The 25002-nt window shown below is 45.7% G+C and overlaps 2 protein-coding genes across 11 annotated transcripts in view; both read right to left on the reverse strand.

The window, feature by feature from the left end:
• The window catches only part of Rheb (Ras homolog, mTORC1 binding), a 36417-nt gene extending 22062 nt beyond the window's left edge, over positions 1 to 14355 (reverse strand). Inside the window, exon 1 of the mRNA XM_003469757.4 lies at positions 13917 to 14355. Coding sequence (XP_003469805.1) covers positions 13917 to 13968 — 52 coding nt within the window. The 5' untranslated portion in view covers positions 13969 to 14355. The remainder of the gene's footprint in view (positions 1 to 13916) is intronic.
• A 4954-nt stretch (positions 14356 to 19309) lies between these two features.
• The window catches only part of Prkag2 (protein kinase AMP-activated non-catalytic subunit gamma 2), a 240127-nt gene continuing 234434 nt past the window's right edge, over positions 19310 to 25002 (reverse strand). The window contains exon 14 of one of the 10 annotated variants that reach the window (XM_063250773.1): positions 19310 to 19655. In XM_063250773.1, the coding sequence (XP_063106843.1) occupies positions 19464 to 19655 (192 nt within the window). In that variant the 3' untranslated portion in view covers positions 19310 to 19463. Of the gene's footprint in view, positions 19656 to 22338; positions 25001 to 25002 lie in introns of those variants that run through there. The other 9 variants (XM_063250770.1, XM_063250774.1, XM_063250771.1 and 6 more) reach the window with 9 other exon arrangements.

A 25002-nucleotide genomic window follows, 5' to 3' on the forward strand; every position in this document is an offset into this window, starting at 1 on the left:
GGAAACACAGTAGCCAAACCCAGATTCTGAATAACACCTCAGCACTTCCATAAATCAGAATTTCAAGAAGGTGGCAACTGTAGTCTAGATTTTTTGGTTTTTGTACTGGGAATCAAACTCAGGACCTTGCGCTTGCCAAGCAGGTGCTTTTGCTGCTGAGCTATATCCTTGGTCTTTCAAGATTTTTTTTTGGACTTGTTGAGACAGGGTTTTACTATGCAGTTCAGGCTGTCCTTGAACTCACTTTGTAACCCAGGCTAGCCTGGAACTTGCAGCAATCTTCTTGCCTCAGTCTCCCAAGAGTGCTGGGATTACAGGAGTGTACCACCACACTCGGCTCTCTTTTAATATTTTGTTTCAAAAAAGAAAAGAATACACATATTTTTTATAGCATGTGTGTGTGTGTGTGTATACAGGATTCCAATCTAGAGCCAAGTTTGAAAATCTACAATGTGCCTCCTCTAATGACCAAGTTCTGTTCCCGCAATGGGGTCCTTAATTGATCTGGGCGCTAAATGAGGAACTGTATATAGGATGGACACTATAGTATTCAGAACAAAGAAATGGTCAAAGGAAACTCTTTTTTTTTTTTTTTTTGGTCTTTTTCCTTTTTATCGGTACCTGGGATCGAACTCACGACTGCTTGCTTCCAAGGCAGGCGCTTATGGGGCTGAGCTAAATCCCCTGCCCCTCAAAGGAAACTCTTACTTGATGACTTTGTTCTCATTTGCATAACTGTTACATGCAGTACTGCAATGTATAACATTTTTTGCAAAAACTATAGCACTATCCTGTACAATCAGCCAACATTACAGTACTGTATAAACGATGTACACTGTACCAAAAAGAGACATTGCAGCTCTATAAACAAAATGTACAGAAAGAACAAAAGATGGGTCATAAGTCTGAGCAGTTGGTTTTAAGTCCAAATAGTCATTAAATGAGGAATATCTATACTCTAAAGCACTGCTTTGCAGTGTTAAAGATCAAGAGTTCACTCAGGCCTGCATATCTAACAGAGAGCTCAGAGTCCGTGATCCTTAGGAGCACACTCACAGAAGCTAAACTACAGTTTAATAAATAGGCTCTTAACCTTAGCTGCACCTAGTGATTGATCACCTAAGAGTTTTAAAGACTGCTATGGCCTGGGATCTCATCCCTGGTGATTCTAGTCTAACTGGTATGGGTAGCAGTCTGGGCACAAGGGCTTTTTGAAGCCCTCTAGGTGGGCCTATATGTCATACAGTTTAAGTACCACCACCTAAAGCCACATCAAAGATGGCAGGAAAAGGACAGAAACAACTATATTCTTGAGTTGACTGACCACTCGACCTCTGGTCTTCTTCGTATTAAGTCAGTAACTTTCCTTAGTGTTTACATCCTAATTGATCCCAGTGTTGTTACAGAATTGAGAAATGTGTATTTTTTTGAAAAGCATTTAAATCGTTTCTCTTAAGTATTTGATAATGTGTATTTCACAGCTAGGCACCTTTAGCCATTTCTCTTCTTTAAAATCTTTACCTATCACTCTGACTCCATACCTACTTGACCAAGCTAAACTTGTTCTCAAGGAACCTTTAGGTCTTTGTGAAGAGACATCAGTACTGCCTTCTGGGAACTCCAAGAAAGTGATTGTTCAAGCATGGCCCTGCTAGAGACCTGATGGCCTTGTGACAACGAAAGGAGGAGCAGAGAGCAAGGAAAATAAACTGAACACAAATTTCAGCTCCACCTTCTCAAGCTCATGAAGAACTCTTATTACTGAGGAAAAATGGCCAGCAGAAACCTAGATCTCTCTTTTGTTCCTAGTATTTGATATAAAACATAGATGAGCATAAATTTCAAGTAAATAATGGAGTAATTCTGACAATCTGCACAGTGCAAAAAGTATTTACCACGTGACAACCACTTTTCCCCATTTCTCAGAATTTATTTAATGCAGAATGCATCATCTGATAAGGGCAGTTTGGGGGTCAATGAATGGTGAGTAAATCAAGACTTACCACACACCCTGGTTTCAGAAACATCATAATTGGGAGAAATAGGAATAGTGGGTAAAGGTTTAGGATGTGAATTCAAAATGATGGTACGAATCCAAGACCATTCTGAACTATATAGCGAGACCCCGTCTTAAAAAAGCAGCCACTTCAAAGACTTCTCCACGTAGCAAAAAAAAGCAGCCACACAGTGCCTTTGAGGACCTGGAGCAACTGACGCTGGGAGAGCATGAACTGAGCAGCCACTTCTGCACCGTCCACCGTGGGGGAAAGTGCACAAAGACATAAATGTTTTGGAAAACAGCTTCACAGTTTCTCACAAAGCATATAGTTCACACGCATGTGACCCACTGCTAGAGATTTATCAGGAAGAAATTACGATCTACCCACAAAGAAATACCAAATATTTATGCGCACAGATTACGAACATCCATGATAGGTGACTGCATACACAATGAGCAGAAAAGACTACACACTGACCTAGATTGGAGTCTAAATACATCATGTTAAAAGGGCTAGAAGAACAATGGAATGCAAAAGTGGTTTCCCTATTATGTTCCTCATGGGACACACAATGCCAGCTGCATGTTTAACAATTATATGCACTCACAGCAAAAGAAACTGAGCTCTGTCAATGCCTTCAGAGAAGAGATGATGTGTACTTACATCAGGGTCACCAAGAACGCATTATAAAGCAACACCCCTCCCTTCTCCATCCTCTATCTGTCTATCTATTGTCCATTTTTTGAGAGTCTTGCTGTGCAGTTCAGGCTGACCTTGAACTCACTAGGTAGCTGAGAGGTTGGCCTCAAACTCTACAGAATGCTCCTGCATCAGCCTCTAAAGTGCTGGGATCCCAGGCATGTGCAGCTATGCCTGACTTGTGCCCTACTCCTCCCCACCCCCTTGTCTTTTTGAGACAAGGTCTTGCTATGCAGTTCAGGCTGGCCTTGAGCTCACTGTGTAGCCCAGGCTGGTCTCAGACTTGCAATGATCCTTCTGCATCAGCCTCCCCAGTGCTGGGATTACAGGCGTGCACCACCACACTTGGCTTTGCACCTTGCTCTTTAACAAGGGCACACAAGAAATGCCTGTGGTGTTTTGGCAAAGTGCCACTGTGATTCTAACATGAACACCCCTCTCCATAGCACCAGACGAGGGCATGCAAACTTTAATTGTTTAACAGAATCTTCAAGTGAGACACTGTGTTATCTCATTTGTTCCTATGAGTTAAGCAGCATTGACATCACTTTGTTCCTTCTCACACCAATTCTCCAATTTTAAAAATAGATGTAGGAGAGAAAGAGGAAAAAGTAATGTGTAACTGCTATTCCAAAGCCAAGCAGAGTAAGTAGAACTGGCCTATAAAATGTCACCCACTCAAACACTGTGTCTCCCGCTACTGCCGGGCACAATGCTACCAGGAAAGACTCCACCGAGGAAAAAGGAACAAGTTGCCTCCAGGTACCTTTTAACATGAGTGAGTTACATAAGTGAAAAGGGTTATCCACTTTTAGAGTCACTGAAGTAAATGGAAAGAAAAGTGTCACCCAAGAAGGCCAGGGAACTGTTTTGCTAAATTGTAAGTAGGCTATTCACTGCCACAGGATGATGAAGTGTAACCAAACCAGACACAATGGAACAAACCTGATAAACTACAGAAAATCAAATTTCTGGTAACAAAGAATGAATTTTCTTAGATTTGGGGCAAAACTGTGCAGAAGGCAAAGGATGACAAAGAGCTAGGGAAACGCAACAAGATAAATGCTCAAGTAGAACACAAGTCTACTATCAACAACAAAGTACAGTATATAAAAATAAAATATAAAGCATATTCCTCAGTCACCATGCATAGTTAAAAACATAAAGATCACTTTTCAAAAGTTCTTAAAAAGCCACACTGGCTGTATATACTGCAGTGTTATCTGTGTTGTCCAGTACCAGCCAGAAGCCACACAGGATCAGATCAGTGAGCAGCTGAAATGTGGCTAGGCTAGCCCTGAGATGAGTCACGGTGTAAAACATACAGAAGACCTTGAGAATTCAGCATTAAAATCATAAAAACATTAACAATATTCATAGCACATTCTGAACATCTTGGGGCAAGCTTCCTAAATTTGTATACATTTAGCTCTAGGCTCACCTTCCCAGAAAGAGCAAAAAACTGAAGATATCCCAGCACTTGGAGGCTGAGACAGGAGGACTGCTGCAAGTTTGAAGCCAGCCTGAGTTACACTAAGCATTCATGGCTAGCCTGAACTACAGTGAGATTCTGTCTCAAATAAACGAAGGAAAGAAGGAAGAAAGGACAAACACAGCCTGTAGTAAAGATGGGGCCCTTGGTGCCTTGAACGAGTGAACAGAGGGCCACAGGTTTAGCTCAGTGCATAAGCACCTGTCTGGCAAGCATGAGGGGAGTTCAATCCCCAGCATCAAAAAAAAAAAAAAAAAAGAAAGAGTGAGCAGTATGAGGGTCTGTACCCATTTCCTCGTCTGTCCTGCTCCAGCAACAGGGAAGCAACCATGCAAGGAGAAGGGGCTCTAAGTCACACTCCTGGGGCAGCAGATCATCAGAACTGCTTTGCATGGAAAGCCACCTGTCTTCAGGACCACAGGAAATGTGCTGGCCATGATGACAGCCTCTGCAAGCAAACAGCAAGGCAGGTTTGAAGATCTTATTTGACCCTTAAAAGTCTTCCCTGACTTGCCACAATTTCTAAGAACAAGTTTAAAACTTTCTTTTTGGAGATAGGGTTTCACTCTGCAGTTCAGGCTGGTCTCAAACTTGAAATGATCCTCCTGCTTCAGCCTTCCAAATGCTGGGATTATGGGTGTGCACCACCATGCCCAGCTCAATGGCTCAATGTTTAAAATTTTAACAGGGCCTCCAAATGTTGTTGGCATGGGCACAGAGGCAAGTCCCTGCATGTCCCTTGCCATTCACACACTGCCATCTTCTTTCCCTAGGAGAGGGCAATGGGCAAATCTGTGTTGTGATTATTCTCTCACGAGCACTAATCCCAATGGTATTGAAATAATTTTTGTAGCACCCGGTTAGAGTGCCAGCTCTGTGGCCACTGCCAGTGTTCAAGGAGATGGCCTTGGCATCACTTGATGGGTGGTACTTACTATGTGCTTCTACGTCAGTAAATACTTCAAAAACACCAGAAGCTATTACCACGGCCACAGTTACAACTGTCTCCTGTAGCTCCTTCACTGGGCTGGGAGGGTCATGAGTGCCCCAGCATGAATGGCTGTGTGCACTCTGTACCTTAAACCTGGTGGAATCATTCACACACTTGCTTTGTGGTTGTCCTCCTCTCTAGGGAGCAAGCACGTGGGGTCCCCTAATCTAACACCTCTGCGCAGCTCTCGAATATCAAAGGCCAGGCACCCTCTCTTTGTACACACAGTCATAGGCAGGACACAAACCAACCAGCCCACCAACCCTCATCACACTTGGGAGTTTCCCAGCAGAGGGGTGGGAAACCCACCATCTGCACCTGCCCTCAGAGCATGGAGCCCTGCCTCCACAGCGACTGTCCTTTCCTAGTGCCTGTCAGGTCCCAGCCTTTCCGGTTTGTCTGGCTTCCCTGCAAGTGCAAGGACAGCACTTTATGCTCACCTCCACAACACCCTCTCCTCCACTCTGTTCCATACCTTCTCTATTTCCCTTCCATTTTCTCACAAGACAGCTTGTTAGTTATGTTCTAGTCAGTGATTCACACAAATCATGAAACTCACCACAGAGAGAAGCTGCATTCTCTTGAAAGATAAATTTCAAAGGTATTTGTATCATCCAGACTCATTTATATGTAAGATATACAAATCTTAGAAAAGTATTTTCATTTTATAGATTATACATAAACAATAACAGTTACATCACTTGTTCGAATAATTTACTATGCATCTTAGTTACTTTTTACTTGTGGTCGCTGAGACAAAATACCTGATGATGCCCAAAGTTGGGAAAGGAAAGGTTTATTTCTTCCAGTTTTGGAGGTTTCAGGCCATACTCAGTTGGCTCCAAGGCAGGGTAGCATGGAGGGGCCAGTTCATGGTGGCTGCAAACAGCAAGGCAGAAACCAGCAAGAGAGACACATCTTCTTCCTGCCATTGCATCACATCTTGGCTACACCCCAGGTATAGCACTGACACCATCAATCCAAGCTCTAAACAATGAACCAATCACAAATGCATAATTCAAAGGCATGAGGCTTGGGGGCCTCTGACATAAACCATGACACTATGCCACCCTGTAGTTAACTCTTTATCTTGAAAAAAGTAAATTATGTATTTTTGTTAAAACACCAATTTGTTTCAAAAGTCCCTGAGGAATCTCTCTGTAAACAAGTACAACAAAAGAGAAATGGTGGGGAAGCAACTAAGCTGCATTAGTCAAGACACCTAACTATGTAGACCATGGGTGTTGGCACAACCTGTAATCCCAGCACTCGGGAGGCAGAGAGGCAGGAGGATTGCTGAGTTGAAGGCCAACCTGGGCTATATAGTGAGACCCTATCTCAAAAAACCAAACCAAACCAAACCAAACAAGCAAGCAAAAACATAATAACCATGTAAAACACAGCAATCACCAGGCTTGGTGGTACATCCCAGTAATCCCAGCACTCGGACAATCGAGGCCAGCCTGGACTACATAGTGAGGTCAAGGTGCACCTGAACTGCATAGTGAGACCCTATCACAAAAAATGAAAAACGGAGAGCTGATGTGGTGGTGCATGTCTGTAATCCTAGCACATGGGAGGCTGAGACAAAACAACTGCTGTGAGTTTGAGGGTCCGAATTTATATATGGGGGGCTGGGGATTTAGCTCAGCGGCATAAGCACCTGCCTTGCAAGCAGGCGGTCATGAGTTCAATCCCCCATATCGATAAAAAGAAAAAGAGAAGGAAAAAAAAAAAAGGGAAAGAATTTATATATGGAAGTATATATAGTAAGACCTGCCTCAAAACAAAACAAAACACACCAAAAACAAAAAACCAAGAAACCTGCCAAGCAATCAGGACACTGAGAAGTTAATTCATTGAGGAGATAATTCATCCTGAAATATCTTGCTTTAATTAAGCCACAGGGCAAAACACAAAGGCTAGGGTTTTCTATTTTTCTTTCTTTTAGTCTTTTTGAGACAGGGTCTCACTATGTAGCCTGGACTGGCCTTGAACTCACAGTGATCCTCCTATGTCAGCCTCCTGAGTGCTGGGATCACTGATGTGAGCGACCATGTCCTGTGTTATTTGAAATCCAATATTAAAACCCTAATCCAATTCATGGTGAAAGCAGCTAACAGTGTGTTGCCAGGTTGCAGTGTGACTTTAAGGTATTCTGTAAGTATTATAATTTTCAGCTGTTAAGATCTAATTTTTACAGTACTTCATAATGAGCCCAAACTAAGAACTACGGTTCTTTCAAGCATGGTCACCGAAGATTTCACAATGTTTTTGCTTACACAATCATGTCCAAGTTCAATTCTGATTTACTCAAGTAACTATATAAAATGTACTCATAGATGAGATTAAAGTTACTAACTTATTATCCTGGATCCTAACATGACTTTCACAATCACAAGTAAAGGAGGCTGCTTATCATTTATTTTGCAAAAAAGTCACTTTTTATTTAGGTATCTCTCCTGGCTTTCATCCGGAGGCTTGTATTTAAAAGTGGCACTATTGGTGTAGGAGTGCCAGTACACTGCCAGCCTTGGCAAGTTTATCTCTGGAAGCCTCACTATCTCCAAGTCCAAAGGTGACAACACACCGCAGTGCACCCCAGATGCCAAGTGGACGGAAGTGGGCAGGAAGTGGGTGGGAGGCACATACCTGAATCTCCAGCCCTTTTTAAATTCCCTGCTTTTATTACTAAGTACCAAGAAAGAACCATCCACAGAGTTCCTGCAAAGCCTCGCATGGCGCAGCTCCTGACTACCTCTCCAGCTTCACTTCCCACCCCATCTCATCATGTTCTCGCCACCCTCAGCTTCCTTCCGTTCTCAGGGCTGCCAAGTCTGCCTGCTGCACCATCCTTGTGTGACAATGCCACAGGGCCTCTCAGAGGAAGGCAGCACCCGCCCACCTCCCCCTTACAAGGAGCTGGGACTTGGCTGCCGTCTTCAGCTCTGTGCAACCAGCGGGAGCAAAACCTTGGCAGGCCACAGTCCCACACTCTGGAAAGAGTTCTGGGTCTGGAGGCCCCTGGACAAGGTTCTATGAGGCAGAACCTACTTTCCTAACAATACTAAGACATCACATGCTTTCCCCACTTTTGTTCACATTTGTACAGAGGTACAGACTCTGTGGGTGAACTGCCAGCCTGGCACCATTGGCATAAACCGAGACAGTGGCATGCACGTGGAATAAATCATTTTATTCTTCACTACCACACACTCACGATGGGGGCACTTTTACTTAACGACACCTTTGAGAAAGCAGCAGAAACAATTAAGTGCACTGAATCCTGACCGTGGGTGTGTCTCTTTTGGTATGCCACTCTACTTCTACGAATACTGAAGCATCACCACTGTCTCTAAGAAAAGGCACCAGGGCAATTGTTTGCCAAGTGCTTGGTCCTAGCACTTCTATCAATGAACACTTTTCTTACTTGCAAGAATAACAACAAACTATCATTTCATCTATCATGTGAGTAAACGGGAGATCTTTTTCTTTTGAAATTAAAGAAATATGACTCTCAATCAAAGTAAGAACAAGAGCAAACCACCAAAATTACAATGGAACTCCAAAGGAAAAATAATAGAATTTAGAAAACTTTTAGCATATGTGCTGCTGGAATTTGGAAAGTCAGAATTTGGAAAAGCTTTAAAAACCATCCTGACTCTACTAGATCTGTCTAAGATGGATGGTGACAGTATCAGTATCTGGAATATTTGCGGAACACAACTAAAATCCAAGCTATGATATCACAGAATGAGACCAGCAGAAAATCCATTCCAGCCAAATGCAAAGCAGGAGCTACACAGTTTAGGGAAGAACAGGACAAACCCATCCACTATCTCAGACTGCAGGTACTTCGATCAGCTCCAAGAAGTTACCACTTATGATTCTGGCAAAAATCAAGAATACAATTTTCTGAAAAACTCATTAAAGCACTCACCTGTCTTCCATTACACATCTCTGGGGGGCTGGATTTTAATCTTATGCTTCATTAACATAACATACTGTAACAATGAATTCAAAAGCAGATAGGAAAATGGTCTAGTTTAAAAGTCGGTTATTAATACTTCAAAAACCATAAACACCCCATGGCAAAATCTCAGTTGCTTGTTTGGCAACAACCAATAAGCTACCCTGAAATGTATATGGAAATGCAAAGGGCTCAGAATAGCTGGAATGATCTTGAAAAAGAACAGAAGACTCCCATGCCACTAACTGAAATTGACAGTACTGACATCAAGACTGTGAGGCAAAGAGAATCATGCAGATTAATGGAATGGGAATCGAAAAAGAAGTCCTTAAGTCCGTATCTGACTTCCCATTGAAGAATTCAATTAAGACAGTCTTGCAACACAGTGGGTAAGGACACTGTGCAGAAGAATAAAAACATGCCCTTCCGTGACACTAGGTAAACACTAACTTTTAACAGAGTACAGAGCTAAACGTGAGTGAGGAGTAGGCCAGCAAGTGGTCGTGTGCGTAATCACAGCACTCTGGGAGGCTGAGGCAGGACTGCAAGTCTCAGCTGAGTCAGAGCAACTCAGGCTTAGTGAGACCCTGTCTCAGAATCTGAGGAAATACAAAGGGCTGGGGATCCAGCTCAATTTGAAGGCCCTGGGTTCAATCCCAGTACAGCAAAGGAAAAGAAAGCAGCAACAGGGGCTGGGGATTTAGCTCAGCAGCATAAGCGCCTGCCTTGTAAAGCAGACAGTCGTGAGTTCGATCCCCGGTACCGATAAAAAGGAAAAAGACAAAAAAAAAAAAAAAAAAAAAAAAAAAAAAAAAAAAAAAAAAAAAAAAAAAAAAAAAAAAGAAAGCAGCAACAACAGAGTTCAAACATCTGAAAAAAAACAAAACAAAACAAAAAAAAAAAACAGTAATAAACATATAAGGCCTTGGATTAGGCAATGGTTTGCTGGGTGTGACACCAAAGCACAAGCAACAAAAAAGAGGTAAAAGAGACTTCACAATTAATTATTTCTAAGGGCATCAACAAGAAAATCAAGAGTCCAGCATACCACTGAACTACAGTGGCCCTGGGTTGGAGGCCTGCACCAAAGAGGAAAAGACAAAGACAACCCACAGATGGAAGAAATAAACTTGCAAATTACACATGAAAGTACTTCATGCCTACTAGGGCAGCTAAAACCAAAGGATAGACTATAACAAGTCTGTGGTGAGGGTGTGGGGAAAAAAAAAAATCAAACCCTTGTATTCTGCTGGTTGGAATGTAAAACAGGGCAACTGCTTTGGAAGACAGTTTGACAGTTCCTCAAAATGGAAACAGAAAAAAAAAAAAAAATGGAAACAGAGCTACTGTATGACCAAGCAATTCCACTGGGGGCGGGGATACAACCAAGAGGAATGAAAACACATCTATGTAAAAATCTGTACGGGAATGCTCATGACAGTGTTGTTCTGCAAAAAATGGATGCAACTCACGTATCTACATGATGACCCGACAAGACATGATAAACTCACATGGACTATTATTCAGTCATAAACAGGAGAGCACAGGCACAAGCTACAAAGCAGAAGCAGCCTGAAAATATTACACTGAGAGATGCCGGTCACAAATACAGCTCAACTTAAGGAAATGCCTAGAATAAGTAAACCTACAGAAACAAAGTAGATCACTGACTTCAAGGGGCTTACAAGAGAACAGGGAATGGCTGCTAATGAGTATGAGGTTTCTTTTGGGGCCATGTAGCTAAGTTTGCACAGGCAAAATCAACATGGACATCAAAGTAATTCGCACCAGAATGTCATAACCACAGTGAGCTCTGATCATTCTCTGGTAAACAATGAGACTAAAAAAAAGAATAATTTTCAGCTTCAATACAGAGTAGCCACTACAGCATCCACCAACACCCACCCTCCTTACACAATGACCACAACACTCTTAAGCACCTATAAACACAATCCCACACAGGGACAGATTTTATACATGGCAAGTATATTTTCACCTTTCAATTTCCCAACGTAACATGTCAGAAAAGGACAGGATAATTTAAACAGAACACAATTTGGTGGTATTCTACTGGGAATGACCAAATAGCTGATGACATCTTTCCCTATCAGGTATCCCAGCACTACCTCTGCATCCTGGCAGGGTAATCAATCACCCAAGTATGTTCACTGAGTTGCCTGTTCCAAGCCACACACAGCTGCTTCACTTTCTCTGATTGCGGCTCACGTTCCCCTTGTTACCCATAGGTAAGAAGCTTATATGTAATAAATAAGCTTCTGATTATGGTCTGGTGGTAAACTAGATTACCCAAGTCCTCTAAGACTCCCAGGAGGGACCCACCAGATTGAAGGCAGTTTACCAATACTACTTAACTCCATTATACTTAGTAATCTCTTACAGTAAGACTACTGGGCTCGATGAGGAACAAAAGAAAATCAAGGAAGCAGTAATCTGGCCACCACAAAAACAATGAACACAAAGCACTTCCCTAAGGTGACGTGTCCTTAAAAGCTTAACACTTCAAAGGACACAGAAAGTACTTCAGGAGGAAAAGTTGTATACCAGATTTATATTTTCCCCATTAATAGTTTCAATGTTTCCCCAAAACCCCACACAATTTAGAAGAAAACAGCCATGGCATTTTGTAGACTTAATGAAAGGCAAACTTTTAAGTTTGTGACACAAGAGTTACAATGACAAATATTGTAGTCAAACTGGTATACAATACTTACTCAACAACACTTAGGACAATTTCAGATGAGCCTGTTTCTACAATGATTTGCCAGTCAATATGACCCAGGGGCTTAGCATCACAAAATATCATAATCTAGGAATACACACACTCAAATTTCTCCTGGAGCCAGGTGGTGTGACACAGACCTGCAATTTCAGCATTTGGGAGGCTGAAGCAGGAAAATCACTGCAAATTCAAGGCTAGGCTGGGCTAAAAACTGAGTTCAAGGACAGCTTGAACTACATAGCAAGACCCTCAAAACAAACAGTAAAATCAAATTTCTCAGGGAGTAATGTAACCTTTCTCACATGTCTCTTACCTTAATCACCACTATGCCTGAAATGAGTATGGAAAAAGGAGAATGTAGAATTGTGCCACTCGGAGGGCACAGAAAATAGGTTTTAAAAGTTACTGTGTTCTCTCTCTGCAGGCTAAATTAGCACAGCATTTAACAAACAGTTTAAAATAAAAATGAAGAAAAGGTGAGAGGCTGGCTGGGTCACACCTTCAAAAGAGGATGGTGACTCTAAGGAAGACAATGGATTTCACTAGACAAAAGGAACTTCTTTACCAAACACAGTTCACAACACTTTCTCACTAAATTTATTTTAAATTTTACAAGGGGTACAGAAAGGAACTCCTAGACATTGTCTTGGTTGAAATCTGGTGGCCCAAGTACTTGTCACCTTTACCTGGATCTAGTTTAGGGCCTTTAGCCAGCCTAGAGCAAGGCTTGGTCCTCGCCCAAATGGAGAGGTGGAAATAGGAGAACAGAGAAGCAACAGCACGGTGACCCCCAATAAAGGCTGAATTTGGGAAGTGGACTGGTAGGAACATTAAAAGGCTCCATTCGAGGCACAGTTACTTCAAGGACCCAGCTGTTAAGGCTGTCATCTACAATCTCCCCCTTCCGCTCTAACTTCGTATCACACTACACAGGAGTCACGTCCCTCCAAGCCTCGCCCTCCACTGATGCCCCGACATTCCGCAGCACCCGGGGGAGCCACGGAAAAGGATGAGTAAGCACGCGCGGGCCGGTCAAGGAGCACAGACCCTGGCACGGGCCGTGGAAAAGCAGAGCTGAGCGCGTGCTGAGGAGTCCGTCCAACGGGCGGCGGCAGCTTCAAGCCTTCTTCAGCAGCTACTGTCGCCCTCGCTCCGCAATCCCCGGGGCCAACTCCCGCCCATCCCCTGGTAGAGCGCACCCATGCTTTAAATACTTCTCGAAAACAGTACAAAACCACGAACGTGACTTCTCCCGGCTTCTGCTGATAAAAGATACTAAAGCCTCACACAGGTGCAGCGTTAAGTTCAAGTCTGTTTCCTCCCGGACTGCACAGAAAACTCCTTTTCTGACACCTTGTCGCCCCCACACTCATCTCTAATCTGCAAAAAGTCGACTGCTAGTTACAGTTTCAAGTGTAGGTTAACTATTTGGGAGGAAAAAAAAGAAAAGACTTCTGAATTACTTGAACAGCCTCGTTCCAAGTACCTGACCTTATTTCCTCCCGGAGAAATAGGGCACCGGGCAATCAGAAATGTCTTTTCCTCTCCCTTCCTATTTTGGCCGCCGGGCAGTACTCGAGGCGGTTTCAAAAGTCTAGGGGGGCTGGGGCTGGGGCTGTCCTAGGCTTCACAGGCAGGAAACTTGCCCTCTTTGCCCGGTGCTTTTTGCAGCCCCCCGTGGTCTAAAAGGGCTGGACTTCGCCCACAACGAACGCGCACCGGATGCCGCCGGGGCTTTGCTGGGTTCCCGCGGACTTTACAACACGCAGAGAGAGATGGGTCGCGGGCGCCGACCACGCGGGGACAGGTGCAGCCCCGGCCGCCCGCCGCCGCGCTCAGACCGCCGCCCGCCGCGCCCGCCCGGGGCCGCCGCCTCCGCGCAAGATGGTGGTTACGAAACTCGCTCGCCCGCCCGCCACATGGCCGCCCCGGCTCCCAACTTCACAGGCCCGCCGCGTCCAGTCGCCCAGGCGAGGCCCCGACCCCAGCGGCGCCCGGAGGCCGCGCCGTGCCGCCCTACTCACCCACAGACCGGTAGCCAAGGATCGCGATCTTCCGGGACTTGGACTGCGGCATCTTGGCGACCTCCTCAGCCCCGGCCCAACCACATCAACCGCGGCGACGGCGGCTGCTGCTGCTGCGATCGGCGGCGGCCGCGCCGGGGCACAGCCGCATACAGAACAGGGGAGGCGGCAGCGGGCGCGGCTACCCTCGCTCCCTCGCTGGCTCGCGCGCCCAACCGCCCGGAACCGACCGCGCGGCCGTGCCCCTCCCCCCACAACACGCCCACGTGACCCCGCGCAGCTGCCCCAGGTTTCCGTCAGCCCCGCCCCTCCCGCTGCCGCGGCCGACCCCAAGAAACGCGTGCGGCAGGGACGAGAGTGCGTCGAGGACACGTTTTACTTTAAAGGATAAAAGAGGGGCTGCGAAGTTGCCCCCGGAAAAGTCACGACAGAAACCCGCTGCGTCATGACCCTCCCACCTCCTTCCGCCGCTTTCTAATGACGCATATCCTTCCCGAGCGCTGATTGGATAGTTCTCACCTGCCCGCGCGGTGACAAAACGGAAACTCCGTCTCCTATTGGGAGCAACGAAGAGGAGGAGCCAGGAGTCGGCGGCCCGCTAGGGGAGCTAAAAATATATCCCGGCTGCATTAGAGCCGCTGGGCGCCAGCGAGGTTGGAGGGCCTCTGGCTGCCTGAGGTGGGGGCGGGCGGCAGAGGCGGAGATAGCTGCCCTGTGATTGGTCGGAGGGGGGTGAGGGGCGGGGCAAGCGGCGGGATGATTGGCGGGACGCCGAGCGGTTGGCGGATTCGCGCCCTCCGAGCCCTTAAAAGGCGCCAGGCGCGTGGCTGTTGTGTGCTTGCTGTGGGTTGGGTGGAAACGCCTTCTGGCCTTTTGTGTTTTTTAATTATGGTCCTGCTGTTTTAGCATTAGTCAGTCTGGGTTTGATGTAGGTGGTGACTAAGCGTCATCCATTGCTGAAGGGCCGTGGGAAGAATGGAATCAGTTTTCATTTAAAATGTCAAGAATTTGGGTGGGGCATCGTGGCTCACTCCTGTTATTCCAGCACTTGGGAGGCTGAGGCAGGGCAATCGCTGCGAGTTCGAGGCCAGCCTGAAACACATAACGAGACCGGCTCAAAAAAGAAAATGTTATGCTTCTTTTGTGGGTTTGGATATCCTCTTCCACAGTAGTTACTGAATTCGTAGTACTCACTTCCCTGGTGGATTATAAAATCGGTTTAGGGGGTGCTACTTTCCAAAAAGTAGAACAGAAGAAACAGCCAAGCCTGGTGGTGCATCCCTGTTAACCCAGCACTCAGGAGGGTGAAAAGCAGGATCACCCTGAGTTTGAGGCCACCCTGGGCTATACAGTGAGTTCAAATCTAGCCTGAACTACACATAATGAGCCATGTCTCAGAGAAAAACAAAAAACAAGAGGGGCAGCAACTTGCTTTTGTATCTAAAGTATCTCTGCTGGTTAATATGAGTCCTTCACCGATTAAGCAACTGGACAGGCAACATCCCCAAGGGTTCTGCTAAATCGGGTTGCTCTGTTCTGTGGCATGTACTTGCTGCCTTCTTCCAATGTGTCCTTCCACTTTTTGTCTCTGTTTTTTGAAATAAAGCCTCATCGTGTATTTCAGGCTGGCCTTGAACTCATGGCAGTCCTCCTGCCTCAGCCTCCAGAGTGCTAGAATTACAGGTGGGTGATACCACACCCAATGTTCTAATTCTTCCCTTTTCCCTTTGAGCTAAGAGCTCCAGGTCTTTCATCTGAATTCCTAGGGAGACATAATTGGTTCAGTTAATTACCAGTGACCCTTGGGAGAGGACCTCCTGCTACCCCTGTGCCTTACTTAAAATTTAATCTGTGTGATATCATGGAATTTTTATTAGCTCTCTATGAGCATTTCCAAGTTCAAAGACCTTGGATTTGCATTTGCAACATAGTTTTTCTAATTCCCAGAGATAACATACAAACCTTTTTTCCTCTCTTGTGTTAAAAGTTTAAGAACTCTGCTGTGTTTTACCAAAAGGACATTTGTGAAATTATTTTGCATGGGAAAAAGACTTGCCCTCATTAAAGGAAATAGGAAAATTTTGTTGTTTTGTTTTAAAACAAAATATTTTGTTTTTTCTTGAGACAGGGTCGCGCTGTGTAATTCAGGCTCACATTCAGCATGGCCTTGGATTTGAGGTGATTTTTCCTCCTCAGCCTCCAAATGCATGGTGTACCACCATGCTAGGTGTTTAAAAATATTTAATGAGGGTAGACTGCAGAGGAATTAGACTTATTTCTGTCGTGGATAAGCCAAAGCAGGCAGGTTTGTTATATCCGGCAAAAAGGGGTTCAAAGTCAGAGAGGGTTGCAGTGGTAGCTTAGCAAGGACATAAGAGGCCAGGGTTGAGGCTGCATTGTGGTCATAAATTGTCCTCAACCTCTGTGGATCAGGATGAAACCTTACCTGGACCTCTGGCTGCTGCAGATTAGTTAAGATGAGGTCACAAGTGTCAGGGCCAGTATGACTGGGGACCTCACAGAAAGAGATGGTTGTGTGACAGATTGGAGCAAAACTACCTACCAGTGAGGCAGCTCCTGGGGCCACTGGAAACAGGAAGAAGCAAGAAGTATGTCCGTTTTGAGCCTCCATAGGGAGCAGGTCTCTGAGGATGCCTTGAGTTCAGACTTTCAGACACTATAACTAAGAGATGATAAACTTCTTGTGTTGAGCCACTGGTTTGTAGTGTTTCTTAAACAGCAACAGGAAATGGGTACAACAGCTGTCCTCAGATTGTGAACAAAAATTTGGTAAGAGGCAGGCACAGTGGCAAATGCCTTTAATCTCAGCACTTTGTAAGACTGAGGCAGGACAAGTAAAACTGGAGGCCAGCCTGAGGTATTTAATGACTTAGCCAATGTAAAAATAAAAGTTTAAAGCCAGAGGTAGTAGTACATTCCTGCAATTCCAATACTCAGAAGGCTGAGACAGAAAGATCTCTGCAACTTTGGAGTTTAGGTTACACAGTGAATTCAAGGCCAGTCTGAATTACATAGAGACCTTGTCTCAAACCAACAATGACAACAATAGCAACATTCCCCCACAAAACTAAAGACAGGACAAATTATTCAGCCATTGCCAAGCATGGTGGCACATACCTATAATCCTAGTACTCGGGAGACTGAGGTAGGATTGCTGCCAGTTCAAGGCCACCCAGGGCTACACAGCGAGACCCTCCCCCAAATACGCAATCACTGAACACCAAGTCTTGAAATAAACTAAATGCAGAATAGTCAGTGGCAGCAGCAACAAGGATTTTATGGGGGTGGGTGGGGGAGCGATGGGGGAGCTATCAGCAGTTTATTTTTGGTCAGGACATGTTTGAGATTCCTGTTTGAAATCCAAGCGGAGATGCCAAGTAGACTGTGGGGTGTATGAGTCAGGAATTTAGAAGAGATCTGGCTGGAGAAATCCCAGCATTTGGGACTTGTCAGCAAGGAGAGATTGGAGTTGGAAGTATGCCTGGCCAGGGTCGCTGGGGGACAGGCTAGAGATTGTGGGAGGAGCTACGGGAAAGGGAACCAGGCTGGCCGAGTGGGGTGGGGGCGCTGGTAAGAAAGATGTCTGGAGAGAGGGTCCCTGCACAAGGGGCAGCCGTGCGTCTGATTCTGATTTGTCTTATGCTGTCTGCGGGGGCCGGGAAGCGGTGACTGAGAAGGCTGAGGTCACTAGGATCCTGGCTCAGCTCTTGCTGGGTTGCTGAGGCCCAGGACAAACAAACTGGGATTCTGATGCAGACAAGGGACAGAAACCTGCACACGCTGGTGGCTTTTTGTAGGTTTGGTATAAATAAGGTAGATGACAAAAACAGAAAGTGCCTGGTGTCAAATGTGGAGTCAAACATTTTTTTAAAGGTAGCATATTCAAATAATGGGATATTTTGGAAAGGAAATTTGGGGGAACAAATAATTGGGTTCCAAATAATCCATGTGCCAAGTGGTTTACATTTTACCATTATTGAGTGAATTTTGGTCAGATTCTGTCACTTTTAAGGCTATACAAAGGAGAGCAAGGCAGGCACGAGGATGAATACATGTAATCCCAGCAAGTGGGAAGACTGAGAGAGGAGGATCACAAGTTCAAAGCAAGCCTGGACATTTAGCAAGGCCTCATGTCAAAATAAAAAAGGGCTGGCGATGTATTTTCCCAGCATGTAGAAAGCCCTGGGTTCAATACACAGTACAGGAAACCAAGAAAAAAAGGAATAACTGTTGAAGTCCTGATAGCAACCAGGTAAGGAGACAGATGCTTATAATCCTAGCATTCAGAAGGCTGAGGCAGGAGGATCACCGAGAGTTCAAGGCCAGCCTGGATTACATAGAGACCTTGTCTCAAAAAGCCAGAAATAAAATAAATAAATAAATAAAAATTTAAAAAGTAGGGGCTGGGGATTTAGCTCAGTGGCCTAAGCACCTGCCTGACAAGCGTGAGGTTGTGAGTTGATCCCTGGTACCAAAAAAACAAAACAAAACAAAACAAAATTTTTAAAGTAGCTTAGTATATAGCAATGTGAGGGCTCTGGGTTCAATCCCCAGTACTGAAAAAAAAATACAAAAAAAAAAAAAAAAAAAAGAAGTGTCCTTTTGCGACTGCAGCATATGAGAGGATCATGGTTACAAAGTTTCTACTTAATTTTGATCTTACCTTGTTCTCAGATGCTTGCTTTTTCCGAATTCTTTCATAGCAGTTGTGCCAGGTCTTGTTGCTTGTTCTTTTAATGTGGTTTTGTTAAAGGTTTCAACTTGCCTTTGATGGTGATAGAGGCAAGGTTAGCTATATAAACCTTCTGAAATGAATGCAGGGGCCAGAGAAATAGCTAAGTGGCACAGTGCCTGCCTGGCAAACCTTATGTAGTTGTAAATTCAATCCCTGGTACCCCCCACCCTGAAAACAAAGAAACAAATGCAGAGCAAACAAAACTAACTTGAAAGACCCATCAAGTGCCTTTTTAATTCTAGTGAATTCTGTGGCCAAGGCCTGCGTCACAGGAAACTCACAAAACAGGTTGGACAAGGTGAAGGTGAAGACATGCTAAGGCAACAAAACTCACCGAAGGAGCTAACGGGCCTGAAGAGGAAACATAAGCCTGCCACGAGGGTTATAAATTCAAGATTAATGCAAGCATAAAGTTAGCCAGCTAAGCCGGGCGGCTAAAGTGGCTTGCGCCTGTAATCCCAGCACTCGGGAGGCTGAGGCAGGAGGATCTGTGCGAGTTCAAGACCAGCCTGGGTTACAAAGTGAGCCCAAGGCCAGCCTGAACTGCATAGAGACCCTGTCTCAAAGAGACCAAAAAAAAAAAAAAACAAAAACAAAAAAAACAGCTGCTGTGGCATGCATATCTCTGTAGTTCAGGTTGGCCTTGAACTCACTATGTAGCCCAGGCTGGCCTTGAACTTAGGGATACTCCTAAGTTCAGAGTGCTGGGATTTGTAGGCATGCATCACCACTCTCAGCTTGAGATACAGAAATTGAGTAGTAACTGGCCAGCTAATATTAGACTCCAGTCATTAAATCAGCGTGCTGGGCTCGTATTGAGTTTTAGCTCCAGTCTTTTCAGGCAGATCAATGTAAAGAAGCATTTGCTGGTTAATGGCAGAGTGTTTTCCGGGGTAATGCACTGAAGGCTTTTCGCACCCAAGGACCATTCTGGAGGCTTTTTTCTGCATGTTGTCTTGCTCTGCGTCCTCACTGATCAGGCCCTGCAACAGAATGGGTTGCCGGCATGTCACTGAGTCCCCAGGCCCAGGGCACATGGGCCAGTAGGGTGTGGCGATGGCTCAGGCAGGCAGAGCCTCTGGGGATGGCAGAGAAGCCACTGAGGATGCAGGGGTCTGGAGGCCGCGGCGGTGCAGCGATGTTGGAGCCGTGTCACTTGCTGGGCCCGGAGGTGGCAGAACAGGACCAGGAGGGGGCGTCCCCTCTCCAGTTTGTGGGGCCTCCCAAGGGCTTGGATTACAGGCATTTGCCACGGTGTCTGGCTTTTATGCCATTTTTCTTTAGCTAATATGAATTTATTGCTGCATAATTCTGAATGTAGTTTTCTATCATATGATCGTATCATAATCATGATAATAAATTTATGGGATTTTTATTTGGTTCTAAGAGCTTTGTATGCATCACCTTGGCTGGCCCTCACCCTGTGTCCTGAGAGAATAGGTGTGATGTCGTATCTCAATTTATGAGTGGAAACAGCATTAGGGGTAGCAACTTACCCCAGTTGCTCATTTACTGCCTGACTAGCAGTTCTGACAGACCTCAGGGCACATGCTTTTACACTTCCTGCAGACGAGCAACTCGTGGTTCCCAGAAAGCCCGTCAGTCAGATGTCACCTGTCATCCTAGTACTTGGGAGGCTGAGGTAAGAAGGTGGCCACCCGGGCAAGATTTAATTTAAAAAGCCCATGCCAATCATTATTCTGGTATAAATATAATTGTTTATTAACCCGGATGAATATTTAAATTTCAGAAATAAAAGCAATAAATGTTGAACATTTCCTGCTAACACTTAATAAGCTCAAGCAATGATTTGCACTAATTCTGTTCTCTGTCTCCTGGCGTCACATCGTCTCCCATGGGGATGGGGACAGGACAGGGAAGGGACAGGGCATGTCCTTTGGAAGTTGCTGTGTTTCCCAGGTCCTGGGGCTGCTCCCCCAAGCAGCCAAATGACACAGGCTGTCCTCTGGGGTCTCCAGGGTGTTGCCCTTGGATTGCAGCCTGCCCTGAAAGCATCCTGGCTGTTGGCGCCTCAGTGCCCTGTGTTCCTTCAAAGCCAACCCGGGTGACCCTGCAGCCCACGGCATGGAGGTCAAGAGCAGCAGTGAATTCCCAGTCAGCCTCACGGGATCTCTGACACTTTAGCCCTCCTGTGCTGCTGTCCAGTCCCCTTTAGGTGACTGTGTGTGTAACAGGATTTGCTGGTAGCCCAGAAGCAGCCGGGAGGGTTGCGGAGGAGCCCAGTTCCCAAGGACCTGGCCACATGCAAGAGAATGGAGGTGTGTCAGCCCATCTGATCATAGCTGGGGGAAGCTGAGTCAGGAGGATCGCTGTGAGTCTGAGCCCACCCTGGGCTACATACTGGGATCCTGTTTCAAAGAAACCAAATCATAAAAAGGGAAAAAAAAAAAAAAAGTCTTCAAATGCAAGCACCGGTGCCCTGAGCGAATGGAGAGCTTTCCGGGGGGGACAGAACGTCCGTTTCTGCATTTTCAGTAAACGCACATGTGCCACCCTAGGTGGGTCTCCTGGGGACATCTTGAGTTCCCTGTGTCCTCTCAGGCTGCCCGCCCGGCCCCAAGTACTCCCAGGGGGCTTTGTCTGGTGTCCAGAACACAGGGGCACCAAGGAAGGGGTCAGCCTGCCCTTTCCTGAATGCGGGAGTCCCTCGATCTAACACCTCCACCCTGCTCTCACGCTCACCTTCCTTACACTTCCTGCCTTGCTGCTGCTCCAGCCAGTGGCAGCCTGGTGCTAAGGTAGAGGTGGCTGGGCCTGAGGTGAGTGGTCAGAATTCAGACCCAGGGCAGGGGAGCAGGAGCATCTGTTTTTACCCATTCCCTTACTCCATCTAAGGGCTGTGATCAGTACCTCTCAGTTCTGAGGAAGAGTTTCAGCCAGGTGTAGTGACAGGTGCCTGTAATCCCACCACCTGGGAGGCTGAGGCAGGAGCAGCTCTGGGAGTTTGAGGCCTGCCTGGGTTATACGGTGAGTTCAAGGCCAGCCTGAGCTGTGTAACAAGACCTTGTCTCAAAAAAAAGTAATCAGAACATAATTCCTTTCTCAGTACTTGGATGTCTTGGGAGTCAGAACTTTTGCAGTAAGGCTTAAATTGGTTCTAGGGTACAAAGTAAAACCAGTAAAGCTTAATGGAACAACAAAGAGAAATCAAAATCATATGGGGTATTTTAGTGCCTTTTTCTTAGTTGTTGTTGGATCACTTTTTTTTTTTTTTTTTTTTTTTTTTTGTCTTTTTGAGACAGGGTCTCACAATGCAGCTGAGTCTGGCTTTGAGCTCACTTTGTAACCCAGGCTGGTCTCTAACTGAACTTGCACAATACTCCTGCCTCAGCCTCCCAAATGCTGGGATTATAGGCATGAGCCACCATACCCAGTGGTAGATTACTTTTTAAAAATTAGTAAGGATAAGAAAGAGTTGAAGAGCAAACGTAAGAAACTTGTTTAATGCCACTTAGAGAACACTGCGCCAGACAGACTGAGTCTGAATTCTTTGCAAGCAGATATAAAAGATTCATAAAAATTGACCACATAATAGGCCAGAAAGAAAATCTCAACAAATTTCCAAGAACTTCCTACATTGACCATATTCTCCAACTGCATGCAATGCAGTTAGAAATCAATATCAAGGACACAGAGAACTCCATATTGGTGGAAAATAGAAAATTTACTTTTACATAATTCATAGCTTAAAGGAAATACAGAGAAATTGAAATATTAGACCGGAATAGTAGTAAGAATGCTACAAAAAAGCACCGCCAGTCAAGATTCACAGGATATAAATGCTTACATCAAAAGGGAAAAAATTACTGACTGCTAATGAGCATAGGGACCAATTCAAGTAGTCAAATGGGAGCAGAATAAACGCAGCCAGGTGTGATGGTGCATGCCCGTAATTGCAGCACTCAGGAGGCTGAGGCAGTAAGTGTAAGGTCTGCCTGGACTACAGAGTGAGACAAGAGGACAGACCCATTCTTTCCCCGTGATAATTTGCAAGTAGATGAAAACATACACTGTTCTTTTTTAAAAAATGTTTGAGCTGGACATGGTGGCACACATCTATAACCCCAGCCCTCAGGAGGATGAGGCAGGAGGATGGCCGTGAGTTTGGGGCCAGCCTGGACTTCACACCCTGTCTCAAATACACACACACACATACACACACACACACACACACACACACACACACACACACCTGTTACAGTGTGTCTGTGGCTTCTGAAGCTAGGCTCACGGTCCTGCTCAGCAGGGCTAGGGGTCCCTTCTTTTCTGTCATCCTGGCCCCACTGCATTGCATTCTGTGTGTATAGTCTGTGTCCTCACCCCCGTGTCTGGAAGTATCATCTGTGTGAAGGACTCTGCAGCATGGAGAGAATATTGTGGGTGGGGGGCACTCATGACCTCAGCAGACAATGACCCTTGCCAAGTCTCAGACCTGAGTCAACAGCACTGGGCACCTGCAGGCCAGAGACTGCCAGGTGAGAGCAGACGATGAGGAGGGCACAGTTTCCACTCACACACCACTGGCTGTACGACCTCACGCTTGCCAGGCAGGTGCTTATGCCGCTGAGCTAAATCCCCAGCCTGGGTTGGAATTTTCAATCCTCCGGTCTCTGCCTCCTAGAGTGCTGGCATTATGGTGTGTGCATCCACACCCAGTGACATGTGGTGCATCTTGTGTCACAAAGCCATGATGTCACCACAGCTACCTCATTTTGAGGTGACAGAAGTCTGTGACTCCGTTGCAACCTTGCAGCGCCACAGCTGTCCCTGGGGTCTCCTGGGTGTGGGGCTGCTACTCGGTGCATGATGGCATGCTGTACAGAAAAGTGGGATGGATGGGGCTGGGGATTTAGCTCAGTGGCATAAGTACCTGCCTTGTAAGCAGGTGGATGTGAGTTCAATCCCCGGTACCAATAAAAAAAAGAAAAAATAAATAAAGTGGGATGGAGTCAGATGGAAGACGCTTGGCACTGAGGAACGTGCCAAGTTTTGCTCAGGCCAGTAAAATGCTGGAATCTGTTTCAAGTCATCAGCCCTGTCTCGGGATTAGTAAAACATTTGCGTGTGTTATTAGCAGGAAATAGGAAACACTAGCAGAAAGCCCTAAGGTTGCTCACAGGACTTCCTATGTTGGTTACACACTGTCTTGTCACCCACTGCTAGGCAGGTTTGGGTTAGGGAAGTAACCGGGGGTTCTCTATAATAGGAAGGTCATGGCTAGAGTGAGTGAAAGGAATCATTCACCATTTGAGACTGAGGCGAGCTGCCGAGCAGGGTGATGCTGCCCTGAAGCCTTTGGGATGGATTAGCAGGACAAGGTGCACTTTTGTCTGAGTCACACTTATCTCAGGGGCAGCATCTGTTGGAATGCCAAGGCCAGCTGAGCTGTGCCTAATTACGGAAACAGCTGCCTGCCTTTCCTCATCCTCCACTATAGGGGCAGACTTACACATTTTAAAAGTGTTGAAATTTCCTTTACAAGTTTTCTTACAATGTGAGCCCCTCAACTTCAGAGAGAGCCAGAGCTGAGCCTGAGCCAGGTAAGAGTGCCCCATGGTTCCCTGGTGTGTCAGGACTACCATCCAGGCACTGAGGCGGGCGTTCTCCTGCTGGGCTGGGTGACTTCTGGGGCCCCACTGCAAGTGTGGGTTGGTGGGGAACAAGCTGAATTAATTTTTTTTCTTTCCTTTTTTTCTTTTCTCTCTCTCTCTCTCTCTCTCTCTCTCTCTCTTTCTCTTTCTCTCTGTTCTTTTTCTTAGCTCAATTTGCAGTGTATGTTTACATTTATTTTAGGGAGTTAGCACAGCTGCTCACCACATTTAAGTTTTTATTCCCCTTCCCCTCACTCCATCTCTAGATTCCTTTCTCATTTACAAGAGAGCTATCCTACTGCTTTCTATTCTCTTTCATTTTATTTGTTGGTACTGGGGATCGAACTCACAATCTTGCACTTGCCAGGCAGGTGCTTATGCTGCTGACTAAATCCCTGGCTCCTTTTGTTTCTAAAATAGTTTATACTTTGGGTTTCTCATACAAGAGAAGCTATGTCATATTGAAGCTTATGCGTCTGACTTATTTCATGGACATTACAGTCTCAAAGTCCACCCACTTTCCTACAAATGTCTCAGGGTTGCTCCTCTTCGTGGCAGAGTAGTGCTCCTAAGTGTACTTTATCATGCACCTTATCCGTCTGTCAGTGGACACAGAGGCCGCTTCCAGGAATTAGCTGTGATGAACTGTGCAGCTGAAAGGGTGGGTGTGCACGGACCACTGTAATATGATGCCGTTAGTTCTTACAGGAAGACACCT

Source organism: Cavia porcellus, unplaced genomic scaffold, assembly GCF_034190915.1.
Source record: "Cavia porcellus strain 051 isolate PalLab524CR breed Dunkin Hartley unplaced genomic scaffold, mCavPor4.1 scaffold_6, whole genome shotgun sequence".
Classification (NCBI taxonomy): domain Eukaryota; kingdom Metazoa; phylum Chordata; class Mammalia; order Rodentia; family Caviidae; genus Cavia; species Cavia porcellus.